Source organism: Spermophilus citellus (genome assembly GCF_964194105.1).
Source record: "Spermophilus citellus genome assembly, contig: SCAFFOLD_149, whole genome shotgun sequence".
In the NCBI taxonomy this organism is placed as follows: domain Eukaryota; kingdom Metazoa; phylum Chordata; class Mammalia; order Rodentia; family Sciuridae; genus Spermophilus; species Spermophilus citellus.
Window position 1 is genome coordinate 481,453 of NW_027673076.1, and position 20,304 is coordinate 501,756.

The 20,304-nt window shown below is 37.6% G+C and overlaps 1 protein-coding gene across 1 annotated transcript in view; it reads left to right on the forward strand.

Annotated features, from left to right (window-relative positions):
• The window catches only part of LOC308640146 (NHL repeat-containing protein 2-like), a gene marked incomplete at its 5' end in the record, with an annotated part of 38,498 nt that overhangs the window by 8,490 nt on the left and 9,704 nt on the right, over positions 1 to 20,304 (forward strand). Inside the window, 4 exon segments of the mRNA XM_081312159.1 lie at positions 4,173 to 4,307; positions 16,143 to 16,234; positions 19,056 to 19,287; positions 19,840 to 19,962. Of these exon segments, the coding sequence (XP_081168285.1) occupies positions 4,173 to 4,307; positions 16,143 to 16,234; positions 19,056 to 19,287; positions 19,840 to 19,962 (582 nt within the window).

The following is a 20,304-nucleotide window of genomic DNA, read 5'->3' on the forward strand; positions in this document are numbered from 1 at the left end:
TTCAAATTTAAATGGCTCCAAAACTTCAAGTACTCTGCTCATCTGACATTAGAATCAAGGTCACACTAACCTCATCAAATCAACTAGTTTCATTTTTCTGTATTTTGGAATAATTTGCCTAACAGGAATTAATGGGTTTTGAACATTTGTTAAAAACTCTCCTGTAATATCACCCAGGTCTGATTTTCTTTTTTAATAAGATGAGTTTTTAATTTTCTTGTCTATTTCTATGATGTATTTCTGAAGTCAAGATCTATTTCAAGGACCCTTTCCAAGTTGCCTATTATATTTTCACAGATCAGGTTCAGTAAACATATTGGTAAGGTTAAATAGAGGAGTTTTCTATAATCTCAGACAGCTTAGAGAAGACACTAGAGAAATAATGCAAAGAGGTATTGCCAAAAAAATTAACATAAATTTACTGTGGTAACAGAAGAAAGGATGACAACCTTAAGATTGTTTAAATAGATGAAGAAAAATCTTTGAAACCATTTAATCTATATTCATGATGAAATGAACATGCTGGAAATGGAAATAAATGCCTTTAATATGATAAAGGGCATCTACAAAAAGCCTCCAGCTTCACTTAATGCAAAATAGTGAATGTTTTCCCCTCAGTATTGGGAACACTTTTACTGCAAGTTCTAGCCATTGTATTAAGGCAAGACAGAGAAATAAGAAGTATAAAAAAGTGAGGAATAATTGTCTTTATTTGCCATTGACATGTATACACAGAAAATTCTAAGAGATCTATTAGTAGCTATTATAACTAAGAAGTGAATTTAGGAAAGTCATAGAACATAAAACCCATACAAAAAGATCAAGTCTTTTTCTTTCTTTCTTTTTTTTTTTGATATTGAGATTGATCCCAGGGGCACTTAACCACTGAGCTACATCCCTAGCCTTTTTCTTTTTTAAAGACAAGTTCTCACTGTGTTGCTTAGGGTCTCATTAAATTGCTGAGGCTGGCTTTGAACTTGCAACCCTCCTGCTTCAGCCTCCTGAGCTGTTGGAATTACAGATGTGCACCATGGTGCTGGCCTCTATTTTTATATACTAATAACAATCAATTGGAAATTAGAATTTTAAAATTCTATCTACCTAACAGCAAAAACATAAAATACTTAGAATAAATTTAACAAAATATGTGCAAGACCTGTATACAGCCTGTCCTCTCTATCCACAAGTTCTGCATCTGTAGATTCTGCTAACCAAGGATTGAAAATATTCAGGGAAAAAAATTGCATCTGTACTGAATATGTGCAATCTTTTTTCTTGTCATTATTCTCTAAACAATACTGTATAACTATTACATAGTATTTTTATTACATTAGGTATTATAAGTAATCTAGAGATGATTTAAGGTATATGGAAGAATGTATGTAGGTTATGTAAAAATACTGTCATTTTATATTCAAGACTTGAGCATCCTGGCATTTTATTGTACTGGGTGGGTCCTAGAATCAATCCCCCATGGATACTGAGGTATTTCCAACTATAATATATTGCTGAGAAAATTAATTCCATGTTAGATATTATATGAATGTATCTAATAGAATTAATATTGAAGGCTCAATATTAGAATATTTGTTCTCTCCAAACTGATCTATATATAAATCCAGTACAATCCAAATCAAAATTTCACTAGGCTTTTTTTGTAGGGGTTGACAAGTGGATTCCAAAATTTACATGGAAACACAGAACAAAGGGTATATAATGTCTAAACCAATCCTGAAAAATAACAAAATTTAAAGACTTATGCTACCTGATTTGAAAACTCCTTATATTGCTACATTCATCAAGAAAGGCAGGTTCTTACACAAGGGGTAGATATAGATCAAGAAAAATGAAGGAAGAGCCTTAAGTAGCCCCATATGAATACAGTTATTTGATTTTCTTTTCTTTTTTTTTTTAACCCTGGGATTGAAACCAGGGGCACTTAACCATTGAGCCACATTCCCTGCCCTTTTTATTTTGAGCTAGGGTCTCACTAAGTTGCTGAGGGCCTAGCTCAGTTACTGAGGCTGGCTTTGAACTTAGGATCCCCTGCCTTAGCCTTCCGAGTTTCTGGGATTACAGGCATGTACTACTGCGCCTGGCTAGTTATTTGATTTTCAAAGAACATCAAAGTACTCAAACACAGAAAGAAAAAATTATTTCAGCAAATGGTGCTAGAACATCTAGATAACCATATGGAATTTTTTAAACAGAATACACTTTTCTAACACAACATAGACAAACATCAATTCAAGATGTCTCACAGACCTAAATGTAAAAGTTGCCTAACAGGAATTACTGGGTTTTGAACATTTGTTAGAACTCTCCCGTAATATCACCCAGGTTTGTTTTCTTTCTTTCTTTTCTCTCTCTCTCTCTCTCTCTCTCTCTCTCTCTCTCTCTCTCTCTCAAACCCAGGGGTGCTCTACCACTGAGCTACATCCCCAGCCCTTTTTTACTTTTTTGAGACACGTTTTCTCTAAATTGCTCAGGCTGGCCTCAAACTTGTGATCCTCCTGTTCAGCTTCCTAAATCCTGGGGATTATAGGCTATGCCAGTGTGCCTGACAAAACTAAATTTTTGAAACATTTCTGAAATGGCCCATAAACACCAGAAAAGATACTTGTCATCCTTATTAAGCAAGAAATTGCATATCAAAACTACAGTGAATTGGGAGGCTGAAGCAGAAGGATCACCAGCCTCATAAGCAACTTAGAAAGACTCTCTTAAAAATAAAAAAGGCTGGGGATGTGGCTCAGTGGTTAAGCACACCTGGTTCAATCCCCAGTATCAAAAATACGTACAAACAAAACCCACAATAACAAGCCATTTAATACTCCCATAGGATGGTTGAAATTATCTTTGTGATTTATAAGTAGGCAAAGACAATTATTAAGATAGGACACAAAAAATAGTAATCATAAAAAATGATATTAAACTTTATCAAAATTTGAAATACCTGCTCATTAAAATTTACCATTTTAAAAAATTAAAACACAGAGTTTCAGAAACATTAAAAAACAAACCCACAAAACATCTATTAGGGGTCTAGTATCCATGATATTCAGAGGTTCCTACAACTGAAATAGAAGACAGCACAATTAAAAAAATGAGCCAAAGATTTGAACAGAATCTAAGAAGATAAAGGAATGACTATAAGCATGGAATAAGGTATTCAACATTGTGAGTTAAGAAGGAAATGTAAGTTAAAGCCATTTGGTCAGCCAGGCATGGTTGCACTTGATTATACTAGGAACGCTGAGGCAGGAGGAGCGCCTGAACCTAAGAGTCCAGACCAGCCTGGGCAACATAGTGAGACCCCTGTCTCAGGAAAAGAAAAACAAAAGCACATGAAGTGCTGATCTTTTAATAAAGACAGTATGCTGATGTTTGCAGTTGACTTTGAAATGCATCAAAAAGTAGAAATGGATTAATAGCTAGAAAAAATATATGGTAAAGCAAGTAAGTGAAGTGTTGATACTAGGATCTAATTAGGTGATAGGTGTATAGATATTTGCTGCAAAATTTAGTTTTTTCTATGTGTTTGAAAGTATTCGTGGTAAAATGTTGGGAAGGTGTCGGGATTTGAAAGCAGAGTATCTTTTTTTAAATCAGTGGAGTACATTTGTTTTATGGTGGGGTGTGGCTCAGTGTAAAATGCCTGCCTCGAACACAAGGCCCTGGGTTCAATCCCCAGTGCCTAAAACATTCTTTTTGTTTCATTTAAGAAATAGAGTCATCGACTGCATCCATTCAAATCCCAGATCTGTGACATACTAGCTGTGGGATCTTGAGAATGCTGATTGGCTGGCTCATTCTTGGACCAGTGCTGAGCAAAATTGAAATATAGACATTTAATTTTAAGAAGCATGCATTTTGCTAGATTTTGTTTTAAAATTTCACTTCCTTTTAAAATATTTTCAAGGTAAGATGAGGTCCAGGCCAGTTCTGGCAGAGGCATGATGAGGATGGGAGAGGAGGAGTGAAGTGGGGGGTAGACAGGTGGGGAACTGAGAGGCACTGATTATACTGAATAGAAAGTTCCTTATAATCAATTGGCCTTTTCAGAAACACTGTGTTGCAAATACTGTCTGTGTTCTGTTGGAAATCTCTGCATCACAAAAGAAAAAAAAAGATAGCATGCTACGTGTAACATATCCATTAAATTTTTACAGATTGACCTAGAGGCTGAGAAGGTGAGCACTGTAGCTGGCATTGGAATTCAGGGAACAGACAGAGAAGGAGGAGCAGCAGGAGAGCAGCAACCCATTAGCTCCCCATGGGATGTCGCTTTGGGAACATCAGGTATGTGTGGTTTCAATATTCAATGGGAGTAAACTTTGCTTAATAATAGTTAAGGTTTAAAAAAATATTCTTGCAATAATCATTTGGATTAATTGTATTGCTGGTTATTTTATACTTTTGTACTTATGACTTGGAGTTAATTGTATACAACAAAGGCAACAGTAATATATACAGGCTAGTATAAATGTTACACACAACAATTATATTTTATATACAAGATGGAGTATATAGTCCTCTAACTTAAAGTTTAAAAATTTTATCTTAGCATTTTCCAGTTAACATATTTAGTTTAAGAATACTCAGAAAACTGAAAGGATTATAGTTTCAGAACTTGGAGACTATTTATGAAGTATATTACTTAGTGTCCTTGTTAACTCCAGTTTGAAAAAGAAGTCAAGAAAGCAAAGAGGGAGTTACTTTTTCTTTAGATTTTAAAAGTTTGTACAGTATTGAAATATGATAGCTTCTTTTGAGCAATTAAAAACATTAACCCTACTGAATATGCAAATATTGATAATAAACAAGACTTAGCATTGTTCATATGTTCTTTTCTACATATATTAATTCACTCAAAAGAAATCCTGGAGTCCTTTTATTAGTACACTTATTTTTACTGGCCCTTAGTGGTACAGAGATGGTTATTTACATGTCTACAATCAGGTAAACAAATAAAGAGTTAGCAGAGTCCATTAAAAATGGAATTTGAGAGGCTAAATGGTTCATGTGGTCTTAATATAGTCAAAGAGTCAATACATGCTAGCTTTGTTGAATTGCTTTACATTTGAGATAATTTTCTATTATGTTGCCAATTTAGTTATAATTCAAAGGCATTTTTTCCATTGTGATTAGCTTTTGTAAAGCTTTTAATATTAAAGTAAATGAATGGGTTGGTACCATGCACATGTAATATATTTAACTTAGTGTGACATGGAATATGTTTTTGAGAACTCCATTTTTGGAATTCTTGTTCTAAAGAGTAATGAGTTGTTTTGTCATCCTCTAAGGGAGGCAGCACTGTGGAGCAGTACATCCCAGGCCCAGGCTAAAGGGGACACGTCATATGTAGAGAATTTAAAATTATAATAAACTAATTAAAACTCATCTCCATTTTATTACCATGCATTCGAAATTCTAAACAATTTCATAGTTAAATCCTTGCCAACATCTATCACGCTGCCTCCTTGCCTTTGCTACAACACTGAGCATAAATCTTACAGATGGCAAAGCAGAACATAAATCTTACGGATGGAAAAGTAGTCTGAAATGTAGCTGTCAGTAACATAGTTAAAGTGAATGAGAATTCCTGCTTTGGCATGCAATTTCCATCTCTCAGGGGGAGAAAAAAGTTCTGCACTTAATATATAACATCCCCTAACCCCCAAAAGTTATTTACAGCCAGGAGTCCATACAACACTGTAGCTACTGATGTTTGCATTTTGCCACTTTGTATCATCTTCGTCTATTAGTAATTGCCTCAATAATGCCACCAAGAAATCATCACAAGACTCACACAAACCTAAACTAAACAACTTTTCTTCCTTTTCCTTTTCCTTTTCCTGTGTGTAGTGTTAGAAATTAAACCCACGGCCTCTGTTGTGTTAGGCAAGTGCTCTACCACCGAGTAACACCTCCAGCCCTTTTTATTTTATTTTGAGATACACTCTTGCCTATCTCAAACTTAGGGGTCCTCCTGCCTCAGCCTCCCAAGTTGCTGAGATTGCAGGCATGTGCCACCACATGCAGCTCTAAACCTTTATTTCTTGCTCACTTATGGAGTTGGGGTTTAGCTGATCAGCATGTTTGGGTATAAATCTAGTCCATGTTGTGCTCACCTTCCATGGACCGGTAGCTATCTGAGGTATATTCTTCTATTAACAAAGCAGAAGTGCAAGAGGGTAAGCCCAGTTATACACATTTTAAGCCTTTGTTCATGCCATACCTATTTACCTACTATAACATCGTACCGTTTGTTAAAACGAGTCACATAACCAAGTTCAAAGTCAGAGAATAAGGATATATACTTTGCTTACAAAGAGGCCATGGCAAGTGAAGAATTGAGAACCATAATTCAGCTTTCACTATGCACTTAAATTTTGTTGAGGCTAAAATTTTTTCAATCATACTTTATGGTGTAGGATTTCTGGTTGTCAATCTCTGTAGTGAGAAGGCACCCAAATCAATCTCCAAGGAAATGCTGGCTCCATTGTCAAGCACTCCATCAGGTTTCATCTCTTTGAAACTTACTTGTTTATTTTGCTCAGTTTTTAAGAAAGGAGAAGAGCTCTGCCTCAGCTCAACAGAGCATGGCTCTGCCGCTCAACAGAGCATGGCTCTGCGTTTAACTTAGAGTTGAAAATATCTTCACTCAGGCACTTGGCAGGAGAAGCAGGAGGTAGGTAAGGTGAATGTACGTAAGCTCAGTCCCTTGCAGAGTACTGGCTAGGAGAAAGCAGCTTCGGCTCTGTGGTAGACCTGCAGCCACAGTGGTTACTCTGGCCCAAGACATTGGTGGGTAGGCTTTATAAGATATGTACACATTTCTGTGTATTCCCAGAAATTCTATTTAAGATTTGGAAGAATTATTTAGATTCTCATCACATTTTCAAAGTGGTGTGTTATGCAACACATTTTAAGAACCACTGCTTAAATTACTCTTAATTTAATTGCATGAATCTAATTCTGAATTAATGTATATTGTCAGAATATGGAAAATTGGATTATAGGATATTTGCTGTACTTGTCTTTACTTAATTGCATTTTAGCATGATGCCATTTATTTTAAAATATATCAATTTGTAAACATAATATTCATTTATATTTGTAATGTGTGTATATATTCACATTACTTATTTCCAAACACAGCCCTGTAGGACATAGAGTTTCTACTATAAATATTTGCTGACATTTTGAGTTATTGCCTTATAAGTGACCTTTGTCTACTGGAGAAAATTTTTCTGGTCTTTGTATTATGGGTAACTATACTTCTTTTTCCTGAGTATTAGGTTGTTTATGTTTTCTCAGGTTTGTTTTTAAGTTAAATCATAACTGTTTGCCTTGTTGTATTGATTGCTGAGAAACTCAGAGACAAATTTATCCTTAGTAAAGTATAATGAACAACATGACATTTTTTAATATTAACATATTTACCTTTGCTTCAAATTTTTTATCAAATTTTATTTATCTCATTAGAGATAGTTTCTTTCTAATCTACCAATGCTTTGTGAAAGAAAAACAGAAGTACATAAATACAGTAGAATCTCTCTTTACTGTGGTGAGTCAGTACAATAATTGACCATATAGGAAAAAACCTTAGGAATCTAAAAAATTTTTAAATACTGTCTTTTAAGACATATAAATGTACACTTGTTAGCCAATATTTTGATATGAGAATAAATCCTTTTCCTTAAGCAGCACCTGACAGTCTTTCTTTTATTACCCAAAATGTGTTGTTTTGATTTCCCTAAAGTGTGATGAGAATTTAAAAACACATGTAGACATCTGAGAGCTAAAATCGACTCAGTTTTTTTAAAATATATTTTTAGTTGTCAGTGGACATTTATGTTTTATTTCCTTATTTGTGTGTGGTACTGAAGATTGAACCCAGGGCCTCACACATGCCAGGCAAGCACTCTACCACTGAGCCACAACTCCAGCCCCTCTACTCAGTTTTTATGAAAAAAAAAGTTTTAACTTATTCTTTCTGTTTTCATACTTAATTTGACAATTTGACTTAACTACTGGCCTTTACTGAATCTTTTTAAACTATTCTACTTCTATTCAAAGTAGAAACAATTTTTTGCTTTCATTTGCAGTGGTTCATATATATTTGAATTATTATTGGAGGCTGAGGCAAGAGTATCTGGAGTTGTTACTTAGCAAGGGACATCTAGCAAGACCCTGTCTCAAAATTTTTAAAAGGAGGGAGGAGCTAGAGATGTACCTCCAAGGTACTTTGTCTGGGTTTACTCTTCAGTATTGCAAATAAACAAACAGTAAAAGAAAGTAAAGATGAGGTAAAGAGAATGAAAAATAACAAGGACAAATCCATAGTTGCACATATATACTCAACCAAGGGTTCCAGCTTAATAAACAACATACTTCAAGGTGAAAATAGAGAAACAGATTTGAAATCCTCTGAGTACTTTAAATATATATGTAAGTTGTGAGTGTATGTGTCTATTGTGCATAGGGCCTGCATATGTAACCTTGGTGTGCTGTCACGGTGATAAAGCATAAAAATGATTAACATAAAGTGATTTTTACAAAAGTGAGTTTCATCTTTTTTCTTTTTTTATTTGATTGTCACTCTAAATATGGCCAGAACTTTATCATGCACTAAAAATTATTACTGACTGCAATAAATACATTTTTTAGCAGATAGTTTGCCATATTTCTAAAATGTGTATCAGGTCTGCATTGACTCCACTGATGCCAGACAATAACCTGAAAAATGTTTTATCACAGAGGTCAGAACCCCTGCCAGTCTCTAAGTACTTTAGACTTTACCTGATTTAGAATCATTTATAAAAGTATAATGTGCCTGAATCCCATTAACCTTCCTTAGCCCTTTAATCAGCATTTTTCCCTAGATAAAAATTTAGTTTTTCTTATAAAACCTCTAATGATTGAAATCCAGTTATTTAGCCTGCTGGTCTGATTATCTAGAGTGTTGGTACTTAGTGCTTAGGTAATACATTTTTATTACTTCCATGAATATTCTATAAAATACCATAAAATGTTTCTGTTTTATAAATAATTAAGTGATCAGAAATTTTTGTAGCATTATTTTATGCAGTGACTAATAGATTTTTATTTTGAAAAACAGTTGTTGCATCTTTATATCTAAAATTTGAGGGAAGATTTTATACTCTTGTCACATTGACTTGATGTTGGTAAGATTATTTTCTTAGGTTAGCAAAGGTATAATTTGCATAAAGAAAATTTGCTAGGTATATAGTTCTATGAATTTTAACAGATGCGTTCAGTCTTGTACCTATTAACCACAGTCGAGATACAGAGTTGCTTCCATCACCCCAAAAAGTTGTCTCCTGCCCCTTTGCTCAGTCTCTCCACCATCACCAAGCCCCTCCCACCACTGGCAGCTGCCCGTCTGCTGTTCCTCAGCAGTGTCTTTTGTCAAGTTTCTTCCCTTCAGCTTAATGCTGTGGAGATTCCTCATTGTTCCACTTATCAGAAGTTTGTTCTTCTTTGTTATCAAGAACTAGTGCGTTGTCCTCCTGTGCCCAGTTTCCTTTTCACCCTTGATAGACATGTGATTCACAAAGCCCCCATAAAAGCTGTGTACAGGAGTTTTTTGTTGTTTTGGGTATGTGTGTGTGTGTGTGTGTGTGTGTGTAAGTGAGAGAGAGAGAATGCATATTTACTTCTCTTGTGCAATGTGTAGGAATTAAATTGCCAGCTGTCTTTCCAAAGTGGCTGCTTCTTAGAGGTCCAAGTGTCTGTCAGCATTGCTTTTACCTGAAGAACTGCCTCTAAAGTTTCTTTTCATTCAAGTCTGCTGCCATGATTTATTTTGCCTTTATTCTGGCCTGGAAAAGTGGTTAGCTTGTATATTTTTAAAGATATTTTTATTCCATACAAAAATCTTGATTGACAGTGTTTTCTTTTGCTATTCTTTAAGGGTGTCCCTTCTTGGTCTTCTGGCTGGCATCGATTTCCATAGGAGGTCTCTTGTTCCTTTACATGTAAAGTATATTTTTCTCTGATTCCTTCAGGCTCTTACCTTTGGTTCCCAGAGTTCCATATGCCTAGGAGCTATCCCGCCTGGAGTTCTTGCATCTCTGGTTTGATATCTTTTATTTTCAAGCAATTCTTAACCGTTTTTACCTCTTCAACTAATTTTTTTTGCCCCCGTCTCTCTCTTCTTTCTGGGACTTGATTCGCTCGTACATCAGGTTCGTCGATGTCATATCCACCAACTCTTGCATGTTGTATTCTCTTTCTTTCACTCTTCTTTCAGCCTGTGCTGGTTTGGTAGTTCCTATTGATTTGTTGTCAGGTTCACTAACTAACTCTCCTCGGCCTCACTTAGCTGATGAGGAATTCTTCGTCTCCAATATTATGACTTCTTTTAAAAGTAACTTTTCCATTTTATTCTTAGAGATTCTATTTCTCTGATGAAGTTTCCCAACTATTTCGGTACATTGACTGTGTTTTCCTCTAATATTTAACTCAGTAAGCATTGATGTTTTAACATCTGGGTTCCATAGTTCCAAATTTCACATCTTCTCTGAATCTGGTTCCACTGGTTTCTTTATCACTCCAAAATGTGTAATTTATTTTCTTACCTTTAAGAGTGTCCTCTCATTGTTTCTTATATGCTGGCCATTTTGTGTGCCACTGTACATTTATGTCACATTACAGGAGGCTGTCACCTGGGGCTGAAGCTTGAGCAGGCCTGGGTTTCATTACTGCTGTGGTGACTGTCAGTGTACCGCAGCTTTCTGTTTTCTGTACCTGGGCAGCTGCTCCCTTTTGTGCCCCTAGCGCAGGGAAGGAGGGCTGAGGTGCCCCACCGTCAGCTTCCAGTTACCCAGCACAGCAGAGCCACACAGCACTTCTCTCCGCACAACTCCCCCAGGGACAGACTGCTGCTCCGGTCACTTTGCACTAGGCTTGTGTTGGGGATGGGGTGTGTGTTAGGCTGGTCCAGCCTCATTCATAGGAAGTTCCTGAGCACCTGGATGCTGTCTCTCCTCTCTGGCAGCTGAATTCTGTTTTGTGTCTGTGACTGATCTAAGTGTTTCGCTTCTCTCCCAGCATGAGACCTCTACTTGTGTCCCTAGGTCTTTGGCTGAAGACCAGATAGCCTCCCGAGTGTGGCCTTCCTCCTCTGCCTTCCCACAGCTGTCATGGGGTTGTCACGGGTCTCTCCTCTGCACTTGCTGCTTTTCCCTCCTGGCTTGAGGGTTTGCTTCGTAGAAGCTGTGGACGAGTTTGTCTGTACCAAGGAGGATTTCAGAGGCCACCAAGAGAGTACAGTCGTAATGGCTTAAAACAGCTAAATTTATAAACACTGAATTTCAGATAGTTTTCACATTTGTTGGTTTCATTCCTGTTTTCTGAAACTATTTCTCTAATATTTATTGAGGGTTATAAAAGGTTGTCAGTTTTGGTATCGTCTTTATTTTTACTGTTTTACTTTTCATCATGAGTCTCTAAATGTCAATAACACCAAGTACACTGTTAATTTAAAAATGGAAATGTTCTTGATTACTATTCTTCTTAGAAGGAGCAGAAGTAATACCCATACCTAGTGATGCATCCATGTGCTTTAGAGATTCTAAACTCTAGGGAGAACAGTGTAAATCAGTAACATGACTCTTTACTAGTTGGAGAGTCATCCAAGGTGACATTGGCCACGTTTCTCTTTTCCTTTCTTAAACACATTTTATTTACAACAGACTCTTCAGCTCGCATGTAAACAGATCACCAGGCAGGTGAAAACTTCTTGCAAGGTGGACCCGCGTGGTGCTGTGGGGCATGGACTCTGAGCCAGCCTGCCTGGGCTCCGAGTCCCTCCATCTCTGCAGCTATGGACTTGAGACGAGCCCTGTAGCCTCTTCATGCCTGAGTTTCCTCATCAGCAGGGAAGATACAGGTAGCACCCACCACAAGGCCAGGAGGATTAGGAGCCCGAATGCGCATCAGTTCATAGAAAGTTCTGTGTGAGTCTTTGCGGTTGTCATTGTTTGCTACAAGAGAGTTTTGTCATGAAAGTCACAAAGAGATACTGATGATATGAACCATAACAAAAATGGGAAGGCAGAGAACTAGAAAATATACCGTTAGATTATCCAACCATACATACACAAGTTGTAGGGTCTACAGAGAGAAGGGCAGACAGGGTCAGCCTAGCTGCACATCCTGCCATGGGAAATGTGGTACATTTGATTTATCTATCTGATCACACTGAACACAGATGTGGGGACATTGTCCAGAGCCATCTGTGGGTCAGAGCAAAACAAAAGGGGCCAACCAAAGAACTGAACAGAAGAGTACAGGTTCACCTCTGTACTTCTTTCTTATCACAACACTAATAATTCAGCCAGACTCACTGATGAACTCGTATTCCAGATTTAGCTATGTGAGTTTTAGCAACTTATTTAACCTTGTAGAATTTTAGTTTTTTTATAAAATGAATATGATGATAACAAGACTTCTCAAGGTTGTAAAATAGAAGTAAGGAACCTGTGTACAGCACTTAGAGCCTTAAACATAGGAAGCGTTCTAGGTGGTCACTGCACCGCCTTCCTCGTCGCTTGATGTGTAGAATCCCAAAGACCTGCCACAGCCTCACAGCCTTGCTCTTCTGCTTTTCTCATTGCACTGCTTCTGAAGGAAGTAAGTTCCCAGAGACTAAGGTTAAACAAGTGCTCACACTTCATTACTATGAGGCTTTTGCTGGTGTGTGTAGTGAGCCCAGCTGAGCTGGACTGACCTGTTCAGAGAACTCGACCACGGAGGCTCTGTGTGGTTGGCCTTTCAGATGTGCACCAGCATAGCTCTTTTTACCAAGATGGGGCTCTTAGGCTGAGAGCTAGTTTTGCCTAACTCACCCTGCCCTGGTTTTCCTAGGGGAGGACGTTCATGTGGAGACAAGGTGATAGTCCAGCTAGCGGGTGCTCCTTGCGGTACTCCCTGATGATGGCTTAGAGCAACAAGGTGGTGACAGGTGCTCAGATTCTGGATATATTTTAATGAGGAGCCAACAGGATTTACTGAGGGATCGTGTGTGCCCTGTGAGAGAAGGATTAAGGGTGACTTCAGGCTTTGATCTGAGAAGCTGGAAGAATAGTGTATCAGTAATTTTGCCACCATGATAGTGATTCTTGAAGAGGACACATACATCCTTCATTAGATTTGCTCATAGGTGTTTGGTATTTTCTAAAACATTATCATTATAAAATTGTTTGTATTTGTTTGATGGTATACAAATAGAATTCATTTTTATGTAGGCTTTATATCTAATACCCTTAATAATTTTATTTATGGCTTCTAATAGTTGCTCTGTAAAATTTTAAAAGTTGGCTGGTGTGGTGATGTATGCTTGTAATCCCAGAGGCTCAGGAGACTGAGGCAGGAGGATCAAAAGCTCAGGGCCAGCCTTAGCAATTTAGCAAGGCCCTCAATGATTTAGTGAGACCCTATCTCAAAATAAAAAATAAAAAGGGCTGGGGATGTGGCTTAGAGGTAAAATGCCCCTGGGTTCAATCCCAAGTACCAAGACAAGATCTTCTCATTTGACAGATGAGGAAATTGAGATACACAAGCTGGACAAATGATACAACGGGAATTCAAAGCCAAAGCCACCTGGTTCCACAGCTAAGGAAATAGAGAAAGGGTCCAGAACTCTCTTCTTTCAGTGGCCCATCACTCTATAGCATAATTAGTTCTATTCAGAGAAATGGGAGGACTGAGTGGTGGACTTGAAACCGTTATCTTTTATGATGCTTCATTCAGATAGGATTCTAAAATGTTATTGAATAAATATGGGCTTTGGAAAATTAGGATTAGAAAACCTTCCAGATTAAGTTAAAATTCATGAGAATTGCTCATTTGGTGGACTTTCTGTGCCTTTTGTTTATGCTACTTACTCAAGTTTTTGTTTTTTCTGTTTTGGCCATTTCCTTAGTTCTTATCACTGTCATCTAAGCAGGAGCAAAAACTCATTTTCATTGCTTAATGCTGAGAAGTTTATAATCTTGGGTTCATGGTAGATTGAACATAAATAAGCAGTTGTAAACCAAGCCCTTTGTGAGTATCCTCTGTTATGAGACAGGCTTAGTAACGCTCACTGTAAAATTAACAAGTGCTCATGGAAGACGTGTCCTGCTTTTTACCCTCAATGCCATCTTCTCAAGGGCTGTTCAGTCTGTAAATGCCTTAGGACTCCCCTAAAATGACATGCTATAAAATTAAGGTCCAAAGTCATGCAGTAATGGTTGTGGCTGACATTTGAGTGTCGCTGCCTCTCAGCATTGTCCCAGTGCTCGGCAGGCCTTGGACCTTTCAGGGTATCTAAGGTAATGGGATGTGGTATAGCCTCAGTGTTGCAGTCATTCTAGTAGTCCCCGAGTGTAGCTCTAGAGTAGCTGAAGGAGCAGTGTGGAATGTTAAAAATTAATTGTGGAAAACTTTTGATCTAGTTTTAAGGTAGGTAAGTAGAGGCTCAGTTCCCAGAATGTATGGACACCAGTATCATTTTTACCATAATTTATGATTATAGACATATTTGAGTATGAAATACTAAATTTAAATGAATTATTTTTCTTTAGATTTTACTGGATAGCAATTAAGAGCACGGAGAAAGAAGTAGCATGTGAAATGGTTAAGGGCATTGATGTTTCTGGTGGACTGCCTGGGTTCAGAGTCAGCTCCTTCACTGGCTAGCTCTGTGAGGCTGACAAGTTTTCTGACCTCTTCGAGGTTTACCCAGCTATAAGTCAGCTGTTAAGCATCTCTCTCACGGGGCTTTTGAGAAACTGTAATGAAGCTCTGGAAAGTGCTTGGCACATGGCAGCCACAGTTATTTGAGGACGATCCTCATCATTGCATTTTTTTGTTTGTTTGTGGTTTCTGTTTTGTTTTGTTTTGTTTTGTTTTGTTTTGTTTTGGTTGGTTGTGGGGTTTTTTTTCTTTTTTCTTTTTTTTTTGTTAAATTGAAAGAGATACCAGTTAATGAAAAAAAAAATTTCTCCTGGATACAAACTACATAAAATTAAAGGAAACATAAATAACATGACCTTTCTAAGACATTCCTTTTATTATAAGATAATGTCTGAGCAAATTATTTTAGTTATAGTGCCTCAATTACTTTAGAATACATTTTAAATTAAAATAATAAAATATCTTAACAGTAGAATTAATTTGAGAAGTAGACCTTTGTCCCATTGTATTAAGTTGTGATATCGTTCACTTTCTAAAAAAGAAAATTATGTTTAGTAAAAAGCTGTGTTGTCATATATTACAGTCTTGGTTTTATTTTTTGTATTTAAGTCCTAAATTTTTTTAAAAGTTACAACCAATTAACCATGGGTTTTTAAGTAGTTGTTTTGATTTGTGTCTGAATTACAGACTCTGGTGGAAATACACATTTCTTGAACTCTTAAAAGTTCTGTTCTTTCATGAAAATTGTTCAAAGAAGCTATTATTAACGAGTATAACCTAGAGGGTTTGTTCTAGATATTTGAGAATTTCTTTGAAGAGTATGTCAGCTCATTTATTTTGTTGTATATGATAAGAAATCAGATAGTTAAAAACATTGTGCTCAGAATGCAGAGAAGCATAAGTCTATTAAGAATACTTTAATTCCCCTAATTTAATTATTACACATTGTATACATGTATTGAATAATTCTAGTGTATCCTAACACTTTGGATTCTCATGAAATCTTACAATTCCAGATGAAATTATAAGTCTGAGCTGAGTGTAGTAGTGCACACCTGTAATCCCAGCCACCCAAGAGGCCAAAATGAAAGAATCTCAGGGCAACTTAGCAAGACCCTGTCTCAAAATTAAAAGGATGGGGGGGGCAGGGATGGAAGGACAAAGTACAGGAGTTAGCTCAAGCTCAGTGGTAGAATGCCCCTGGGTCCAATCCCACTACTGAAATAAAAAGAAGAAAAAGAATGTATAAGTGAAGAAGTAAACCTCTCACAAAACAGAAAAATTTCAAAAGCAACATAAAACATATTTTTTTCTTTTGTGATTTATAAATATATTGCTATTGTTCATGAATTTAAATTTCTGAAACAAGTGGAATGTTTATATTACCAGATGTGAATATAGTAATTATTATTTTTTATAAAGGTTCAGAGGTCCAGAGAGATGACATCCTATGGATAGCCATGGCAGGGACCCATCAGATATGGGCACTCCTGCTGGACTCTGGCAAACTACTGAAGAAAAAGTAAGTCTCTGCATCTTTCTTTGAGTGGACTGTATTCTAGGGGCTCAGAGTTCCCTCCCCCAGGGTTGCCATGCTCATCAGGCCCACTGGACTAGGCAGGACACTCTAGGTTATGCTACCAGGGCAAACAATCCAGTTCTTGCTGGCTCAGAGCAAGACACTTTCCTTGCTCACTGTGCAGATTCTCTGGGGAACGCTGCTCTGCCACCCTGGCTGATGAAGCCACTGCCTTTTAGAGCTTTGCCCATCATCAAGGCAGATCATGAGGGAAGGAGGTGGCGAGTCACTCACTGGTCCCTAAACTTCTGCAAAGTGACATACATCACCTGTACTCACATTTCACGAGCCAAGCAAGTCTTGTGATCACATGTGGCTTCTAGAAGCCCAGGAAGAGCTGTCCTCCTGAGCATCCAGAAAAAGAACTAGAAATATTTGGTGAGCCCTTAACTAATGACACATAGTTCCAGTAACTGCTGTTCTTCCTTCAGATGGAGGAGCATCGCGTGGCAGAGTGGTCACTAAGTGCAGGTTTATAGTCAGGCCTGAGTTGAACCCTAGCTTTGCCGTCGACTGACTCTGAGTTTAGGAGAACTCATCTGTTTGATTTCCAAGCCTCAGTTTCCTTACTCATATTGATCTCCTATGCTTTCTTTGATAATGAATAATCTGTGAAGAGCTCAGTGTAATGCCTGGCACATACCATAAACACAGGTCAATTTACTGCCAACATAGGGTATATGAGAATGGAAAGGTGGTGTCTCTACAGATCTTTTCCCATAGAGCCTTTCTGCCTCTGCCTGACATTCCAGGTATAGATGGCCACACCCTTCTCTGTGGCCTCACTATAATCCAGATATCATTCCATCACTGTGCTTGTAAGTTTGCCCAGCCTTTCTTTTTCTTCCTGTCTCTCCCCTCTTTAACTAGGTCCTCATACTAGACCATCTCTTAAAGAAAGAAGCTCTGTCCCATTCATTGTTGCATCCCCTGTACCTAATTATGTATCTGGTACTCAGTAAGGTTTTGTAGAATAAATGAAGTATAAAAGTCAGTAGACCATAAAAATCATTAAATCACCATAGAAAGTAAGGTCCTCTCAATTATCTTTATCAGTAGAAAGGAGCAGTTATATAGAAAATTGAAAATATCAGGTATTCTAAGTATTATGTATATGTGTGTGTGTGTTGCTTTGAAACATTTATGTAATGTTTTACAACAATCATATAAAATATTTATTAAATACACTCTGTGCTAGGTACTAGAGATGAAAGGATATGCTCACTAAATTAAAGATAAAATGAAAACATGCAGTTGCCATACTCGGTGGGCTACAGAGGAAGAATCAGATCGCAAACAATTCAAAAACAGTGTATGTAGAAAAGAATCACTGGAGCGGTCTTCATGTTGAAATTATCCTGAATATAAGTAAGAGGAACACCCATTACCAGTAAGAGTTGAGTGTCAGAGAAAGCTTCCTGGAAGATGCATACTGGAGGAGCAGGGCTTCCACAGGGACAGGGGTGGTTTCCAGGCAAGAGCTGGCACTGGTGATGTCAGTGGCAGCTGATCACCCAGTGCCTTGTGAGTCCTCTTAAGAGATTTGGACATTCTGCAAGCCTTTATAGAAAGGGTCAGGCTGGGAGTGACATGATTAGTTCTGTGATTTTGAAAGAACCCTGGCAGCATTCAGATTGGGACAAAACTGGAGGTAGAGATGCCATCGAGGAGACTGTCAGTGCTATCCAGGCTAGAGGTTACCAGCAGCGTGCGTGAGGCTTAATTGTAAACAGCAGGCAGAAGTAATGGAGCTTGCCAGAATATGTTCTTCTGGGTGACGGTTATTTTGGACATAAATGGTCAAGGGCTGTCTAAGTTTCTTAATTAAGTAAGATCGTCATTCTTGTTCATAATAGGAAAATGAACACTTGGTTCACATTGACCCTCACCTTAGTTTTAAGGATGCATTATCTTTATTCATGGCTGGTCCTCAAGTAGTAATGACCCTTAATGTTTTAAAAGGTACTGCTTTTTCTCACTCTTTTTTATTTGATTAAGGGGGTTCATTTTTTAAGTGTTCAGACTTTTAATAGTAATTACCTTTCAATTTATTTGTTTTAAATATTACATTTTAAGTCAGCTTTTTCCCTATGCATGAATTTAGAAACTAACCTGTAAAACTTTCTCTATATCACAAAAAGGATCATTCCAGTATCCTGAGTGGACATTTCCCTAGTGTATGTAAGAAGTTGATTTGATGTGACTCAGTAGTCAATGCAGTAAGGTCAGCCTATGTCATTTTCCTAAAGTAGTGATGCCTGACCTGGCTCTCTTTCAAAAACTATTACTTAATTCCTTTTGTTATTCTCTACTTTTACACAAGAGCATAAACATTTTTAATAAAAATGTAAGCTTTAAACTATCACGAATTAGGTAGTCTTGTTAGTTCCCTTTCGGAACTTAATGTTTCATGCAGCAAACCAGTCAGGACATTAAACTGGGAATAAACTTTATCAAACAATCTGACCATTATTTTTATAATTCCAATCCTGTCGGGGATTTCCTATTTGGCCTTTGAGAGGGCTTTCAGTTGTGTGTATGTTGAAGAAAAGTAGGAAGGTTTCTACCCAGTGGCTGAATAAGTAATGGTTTGGAAAATTACAGAGAAGGCTGACTAGCACAGTTTCACTAGGCCAAGATCACTAATTTTGATTTTTTTTTACAGTGCTATCACCATTGATTAGATCATTTTTATTAATTGTTGGATGACTATATTGGACATAATATCCCATCTATTGATGCCATCTATGACCTTGTCTTTCAGTGAGCTAAAAAAAGGAACCTGCCTTCGGTTTGCTGGAAGTGGAAATGAGGAAAATCGAAACAATGCGTATCCTCACAAGGCGGGCTTTGCCCAACCTTCAGGTCTTTCTCTGGCCTCTGAAGATCCCTGGAGCTGCCTATTTGTAGCAGATAGTGAGAGCAGTACAGTGAGAACCGTCTCGCTGAAAGATGGAGCAGTGAAGCACCTTGTAGGAGGAGAAAGAGATCCCATGGTAAAGAAAGTCACTTTTGCAGTGTGCCCAGTCACTGATCAAGCTGTCAGTTTCCTGAATTGTGCAGAGTTAATGAAACTTAGGAGAACTCATTCTTGGCCTGTTCATGAGATCAAATGGAGGTCAAGCCTAAGAAAATTTGAGTATAAAGAAAAAGAAGTAAAGCCAGCTAAGAAAAGTAAATCAGTGCTACTTGATGATATGTAACCATGTAAACGTTAAGGCTTTAGAGAGAAAGAAGGGATAGAATATTGCTCACTGAGAAGAGAAGAACGCATATTAGATGTTGGTTGAAAAGGGCACCAGCCTCGATGATTTAGCCTGTTCCTCACCATGCGTGGGTAGAGTGGCGATGCACCAAAACCAGCCCAGGCCACAGTCCTGTGAGTTCCTGCCAGTCTACAGCAAGTGTCCAGCCCTGATTGTATGAAAGACAGGCCTTTTCCCTTTTAACTGTAATAGCACATACAGCTATATTAATTTTCACTTTATTTTCTATCACACATTATAAAAATTAATAACTGCTGTTTCTTTCTCTTTAAAAAAAATAAAAATTTATTTGCTTTTGGTGATGTCGATGGAGTAGGCCTCAGTGCAAAGCTTCAACACCCACTTGGAGTAGCGTGGGATAAAAAGAGAAATTTGCTTTATGTGGCAGATTCCTATAATCACAAGGTGAGTCTTGACAGAATTATATAATGCCTTGCTTTTGCCTGTGGTGTTTAAAACGCTGAAAGATCTGTGTACCTCCTACAAGTGCCACTCCAGAATACAGAGGAACAACAGCCCTTGGCAGCTATGTACCAGCTTGTTCTGTGTTTCTTCTGGTCCTTTCTTTGGCAAGATATTATGATGATATCTGAAGCAGGAAAAGCACTAAACTTGGCTATAATAAAAAGTTATGAATTGTGTGGGTTCAGCAGCACGCACCTAGAGTCCCAACTTCTGTGGAGGCTGAGACAGGAGGATCTCAACTTCGAAGCCAGCCTGGGCATCATAGCACAAGATCCTGCCTCA